The 6,191-nt window shown below is 52.6% G+C and overlaps 1 protein-coding gene and 1 pseudogene across 1 annotated transcript; both read right to left on the reverse strand.

Annotated features, from left to right (window-relative positions):
• Positions 1-585: 585 nt before the first annotated feature.
• Positions 586-2,514, reverse strand: LOC104469077 (epidermal differentiation-specific protein-like; the record flags this gene model as incomplete). Its single annotated transcript, XM_010083425.1, has 3 exons — positions 2,440-2,514; positions 2,105-2,239; positions 586-1,047 (listed from the first exon to the last, which is right to left on the reverse strand). Coding segments are annotated over exons 1-3 (672 nt in total), but the record flags the coding sequence as incomplete, so codon positions are not given.
• Positions 2,511-3,875, reverse strand: LOC104458487 (annotated as a pseudogene).
• Positions 3,876-6,191: the final 2,316 nt, after the last annotated feature.

A 6,191-nucleotide genomic window follows, 5' to 3' on the forward strand; every position in this document is an offset into this window, starting at 1 on the left:
CCTCTGAAAGAAGTTTCGGTTTGAGGTCGGAATTGTTGGTGACTTGAGGTCCTGCTGCAGAGTGACTTCCCAAGGGTCTGGAGACCTTTTATGTCTAGAGTAGGTGATGGAGTAGCTCTTCACAGCACAGTGGCTAGTCTGCACTGGCAGTGTTTGGTAGTTTGAGAGTGTTTCATTGCAGCTGAAATAATGTTTTGATGCTGATGTTCTAGCCTGTTATAACTTTAAACCTCTTACAAATGAATTAATCTCATCAGCTGTTGAGGATAAGAACAGAGCATGTCTGTTCTGTCTGCCTGTTCCATGCTGAATCATGAAGAGAGCCTGCCCTCGATGGGCAAGGGTGCGGAAGGATGCTAGCAGCGTACAACAGGCGATCGTCCCCTGAACCTTGCTCGGGGCAGTCTGGGTTTGGAGCAGTGGTGGTTAGTGAAGCTGATGGCATCCTGCTGTTCTTCCCTGCCAGGGGCTGGTGGTCTGTGTTGCTGCTGTGGTTTAGTGTAACACTGAGCACTGTCTCCCCGCAGGTGGTGGCCAAGAAGGCCTGGCAGCGACACAAGACGGGGAATGATTATTTTGCTCTACCTCCTTGGTGGCTGCCTGCTCCTTGCCTCCAGCCAACAGAGGCTTCAAGCTGTAATGGGCACAGATGTTGGTCCCCGACATGCTGCGGTACTCGCCCATCTCTGTACGGATGGTTTCGTTCTGGGTGATGGTGAGCAGAACCGGCACGGAGAGCGTCACCTCCTTCTGCAAGACCTGGATCAGCACCATGCGTGGGGGGATATTAACCAGCAGCTGCACTTCCAGGTGGTCCCAGCAGGTGCTGGATTCACAGCGTCCTTTCTGCACCGTGAAGACGTTGGAGGCTTCCACGGTCAGCGTGAAGGAGAGCCTGGCTTTGAGGCTGGTGGAGTTGCTGAAGTGGAAGCTCTGCCAGAGCGTGGTGCTGTACTCCCGGCTGCTGCTGGCCACCAGCACCTGCTCCGTCTCAGTCTCATTCACCCCCTCGATCTCATCCACCAGCACCTCCCGCTCCACCTCCACCTGTGATGATGGAGCTCACCCCCTCACCCAGCCCCGGTACCGCTCCAGTGGTGGGAAGCCAGCCAGGCCCCGCACGGCCGCACAGCAGCCAGGGATTCACGTGAGTTTGTGAGTGTGAAAGGGATGGAGATGGGGATGGAATTGGGATGTGACTGAGATGGCAGTGTGGACAGGGACAGGATTGGGATGGGGATGGGACTGCAATGGGAACAGGACTGAGGAGCTTCTACGATGGGGCTACAGGACTGGTGGATAAGGGAAGAGCAACTGACATCATCTGCTTGGACTTGTGCAAAGTATGCAACACTGTCCCACTTGACATCCTTGTCTCTAAATTGGAGAGACGTGGATTTGACAGTTGGACCACACGGTGGATAAGGAATTGGCTGGATGGTCACACCCAAAGAGTTGTGGTCAACGGCTCAATGTCCATGTGTAAACCAGTGACGAGTGGCATTCCTCAGGGGTCAGTACTGGGGCTGGTGTTGTTTAACATCTTTGTGGGAGACATGGAGAGTGGGACGGAGTGCACCCTCAGCATGTTTGCTGATGACACCAAGCTGTGTGGTGCGGTTGACAGGCTGGAGGGAAGGGATGGCATCCAGAGGGACCTGGACAGGCTGAAGAGGTGGGCCTGTGCCAACCTCATGAAGTTCAACAAGGCCGAGTGCAAGGTCCTGCAGCTGGGTCGGGGCAACCCCAGGCACAAATACAGGCTGTGCAGAAAATGGATTGAGAGCAGCTCTGAGGAGAAGGACTTGGGGGTGCTGGTAGATGAGAAGCTCAACATGAGACGGCGATGCGCATTTGCAGCCTTGAAAGCTAATTGTGTCCTCAAGGACACCTGCAGCTGGAACAGCCCCACTTGTAGCAGTTGTGGAAGTGGTTGCAGCTGCCCAGCGCGGTCAGGGTGCCCAGCCCAATGGCGTATGAGAATAAGATCTGGGTGCCCGCGTCGATCCAGACCTGGGGTGTGAGGGAGAGCATTGAGGGGCTGGGAGGGTGCCAGGGGGGTGGCCAGCACTTGTCCCCCTCCTGCCCTCCCTGTCTCCCTCACCTGTGCCTCAGCCAGCTTGGACCAGTTGGGTTTCAGGCCATAGACGATGCCACCCAGCGCCCCGGGCAGCGTCACCCCATGGACCAGCAGCAGGATGAGGACCACGTAGGGGAAGAGCACCATGAAGTAGACGATCTGCGAGGGAGCGGATGCTGGTGAGAAGCCCCAGGCCAGGGCTTGGGGGACATCCTCCGCAGCTGGTGGCACCTCCCAGATGTGGGACAAGGGGTCCTGCACCCCTCTGGTCTGCACCACAGGAGGGCAGGTGCCGTGTGCCACAGTCCTGCTCCCACATGCTGGTGGCCCTGACATGTGTGCCCTTCCCCCAACATCACCTTCCCGGTCGACTTGACACCCTTCCAGATGGAGAAGTAGACGACAACCCAGGTGGTGACCAAGCAGAGGATCATCTGCCAGTCCATCTCCCCCGGCTCACCGAGGTCTGCACCACCTCCGTGATGAGGGTCAGCTTTGGCACATAGTCTCAAAGCGGTAGCTCACGTGGATGTCAGGGACATTGGTGCGACGGATGTCATTGCCCTCTGGGCCCTCTTTCAGGTAGTGGGGGACCCAGCCAGTAGCTTTTCACCTTGTGGGAGAAGCCAGTCATCAGGACGCTGTTGCAGGCCAGCTCGCACATGTCGCGTGAGCTGAGCTTCCAGAGCTGGGTGGCAGTGCTGTACTCCTCCATCAGGGGCTCCTTGGTGAAGTGGAACTGGAGGGGTCATCGGTGGAGAGGGAGACCATGAGCCCCTGTGAAAGATACTTGGCAGGCAGTTGTGGTGGTAGCTGAGGAAGGGGCTGTTGTTGCTCAGCGGGGACATTGCGATGCCAATCTGCTCCAGGTACTAGAGGTACTGCAGGACGGGCCTTGTGGAGCAGCAAACCATGGGAGATGTTCTCCAAGACCATGAAGCCCGAGACAAGGTGATGGATGGGGCTGGCCTCGCCGCAGTGTGGGCATAGGACGAAGGTGTGGAAGCCTCACTTCCTTCAGAGGTGGTTGAGCACCGTCACATTAGCGTACATGTAATACAGGTAGTAGGAGTAGGGGAGGTTGTCCTCCACCCGGTTCCCTGGCAAGGGGCTGTCCAGGTTGAAGATGTGATGCTGTGGTTTGGATTCACCATCCACGCTGTCGAAGCCGCCCATGTGCTCTAGGAAGAGGTGCAGCTCCGGGTGCTGGGCAGGGTGGATGGTAGCCTCGTAGAAGGGCAGGAAGATGTTCTCCAGCATCTCCTGGAAGTTGGCCAACTGCTTCTTCGTCCAGTAGACACTGAAGTGCTGGGGCACCTGCACGAGCCAACAGACATTGTTGGAGTGGATGCCATGGTTGACAGCCCAGTGGGCCAACTTGTCCCACTCATCCTTGGAGCAGCCATAGATGGAGAGCCGCAGCTCAGCGTTTTGGAACTTGCTCTCCTCCATGTTGGACATCACCTCCTTGACGTTGTGGGCAAAGTACTTCCCTGACACACAGTTGTCTGTCTTGATGATCTCCCACGGGATGGACTCGCCGATGGGGCTGTACTTGGCGTTGAATTTGTCAAAGCGGTGGAAGGTGTTGCAGTCCACGTGGACATCCAGCATGTCCACGCTCAGGTTGTAGGCGGTGAGGTTCATTGTCTTGAAGACCTTGAGCATCTGCTCCTTGCCCTTCTCCATGTGAACAGTTTCATCCAGGTGCTTCTTCATGCCCCGCTTGTTGAGGCATGGGATATGCTTCTGCTTCATGCAGGACAAGGTGTGGATGTGGGTGTCCACCTTGCGACTTCATGCAGGACTGGCCTTTAAGCAGGAAAACCTGTGAAACCATCCTCACAGATTGTCCCCAGTGTCAACTGAAACTGCAAACAGGTCACCCTGCAAAGATGCCACCTCTGCTTGTCAGTGACGGAAGGACCCTATGGTGAACACAGCAAATCGATTATGGGGGACCCTCCAAGCCCTCCTCAGGATATCGGTACATCCTCCCAGGAGCAGAAGTTGTTTCAGGTTTAATTGTGACAACTCAGTGCCAAAAGGCAAACACTCAGAGTACGATCAGGGGATTGTCCTCTTGGTTCTCAAGCTTGCCAGCCCCGATGTCATTCCAAGTGATAACAGTTCACATTTTTCCAGAAAAGTACAAGAATGGGCAAAACAAGAAGTTCAATGGGTATTTCACAAAAATGCAGCACTACTACTTGATTTTACAATTGCCTCATGTGATATGTGGGACTCATGCGCAACCAGCCAGCCATGGATCCATATGCAGCTCATATAGGCTGCAATGGACACGCACCCAACACTCGTCACATCTCTAAACTTGTCTGCAATAGTATTACGCAACAATTTTGTCTTACATGAGCATAAATGGATCACAAAATATGAAAGAGAGGCAAATTCAATTTCTGGAAGGAACTAGTGGAGCCACTATTGCAGTTGGATGCCGAATTGAAAACCACTCTAACTGTGCAGCAGTTTCATCCATTTCCGTAGAACATGCAGCAGACAAATGCAGTTATGGCTTTGATCACGGACATATCTGTCCCCACGAACGTGAGAGCTGGCCTGTCTTCACCATATTCCGCTCAATGTTTGTAACATGCTTTTGGACCGACCCCGAATTCTATTCTAGTGTTGCTTTTCAATTCAAAATCTAAATTCCTCAACCAAATTTGCTTATTCCATCTCCTATCGAACCATCTCCTTCAGGCCTGTGTAGTGAATGACAAATTTCACCTATCATGTAGAAAGAGGTAGAATTGTCACCTTTGTTGTCACCATACATGATGCTTTGGTATATAACGTACCCAACGGTTGCGTTAGGAACGAACCGTGATGGAGCTGTACTCTGTCCCTTCGAGTGTGGGCCCATCAAAAGGGAGAAAAATGGCAAACAATCGATGTGAATGCACGCGTTGTGCAAAAGATTTGTGAAAGCAATGCTCTTGAAAGTCAAGACATTTGTCTTGACACAGAACAAAATGTCTGTCACTTTGAAATCCGTCCAGATAAAACCCCTGAGACCACGGCCATCTATGTTGGGAAAGGGTGTGTGTGCATGCCAACATGGTGCAAATCCTTACTAACAGCTAACATTGTCTGTAACGTAAGCACTCAGCTCGATCTGTCTGTGTGTGCGCGATTTCTCTACAGTTACTGGTTGTGATTTTAACTTCTCTGTACCCGTAACTCCTCGTAATGATTTGTCTGGTGATGACATGCTGTATTGCGAGCTGCAGTCAACACGCGGTGGGATGAACCTAGCTCTTGCAGTGTTGCATCCTTTGTACACATCTGTACACGCATTTAGAATACTTTGAAAGTTAGTGTGGTCCTTGTCATCTTCAAATCTGACAATAAGCTGCTAAACAACCCTGAAAAGAAAAAAAAACCACCCTACTAAATTTGGCTTTACCTCATACTATCAATAAAACTCAGATTGCCACCAAATCATAAATCGTGTGAGAGATTTCATCTGCAACGCTCCCCAGAATCACCATGCAGAGCTACTGCTCAGTATTTCCACATTTTCCCCTCCCTCTTTGCAGAGGCGGCTGTGAAGTGCACATTTCTCAGGTAGGGTTCAAATGAGGGGGCTGCTTTAACGTAGGAAGGAGGGATTTAGTACCTTGGGTGCCCCCTCCTCCACTTGATATATTTTGTCTGTTGCTGTATAGTTCTTCCCTCCTCCTGTGGGGTTACATTGACTACAACACGACCTTTCTCCCAGACCAAGTATGGTTTTTCTGCATCTTTAAAACTGCATGAATAAAACCCCATGGGGCGGGTCGGACCCTCCAGCCGACGCTGACGTGTCTGGCTGCTCCATGAGCTGCACAACCCCATTTGATTTGGAGTGGATCTGTGTGTCAGGCCAAAGTCTGATATGCCCCCACCTCGAAAACTAACAGCTTTAAGGCTTCCTCAGGGATAGGGGTCCATTCCCAGGCAGCTCTTTTACGAGGCAAATCATGTAAGGGACGAGCTATGATAGAAATATCTGGGATATGTTTCCTCCAGAATACTTCAACTTCGGCTACACCAAGGTGAGAAGCACTGAGCCCCACTGGCAGCTCCCCCCAGCCCCTGCCTCCCCCCG

Source organism: Pterocles gutturalis, unplaced genomic scaffold (assembly GCF_000699245.1).
Source record: "Pterocles gutturalis isolate BGI_N339 unplaced genomic scaffold, ASM69924v1 scaffold42620, whole genome shotgun sequence".
In the NCBI taxonomy this organism is placed as follows: Eukaryota; Metazoa; Chordata; class Aves; order Pterocliformes; family Pteroclidae; genus Pterocles; species Pterocles gutturalis.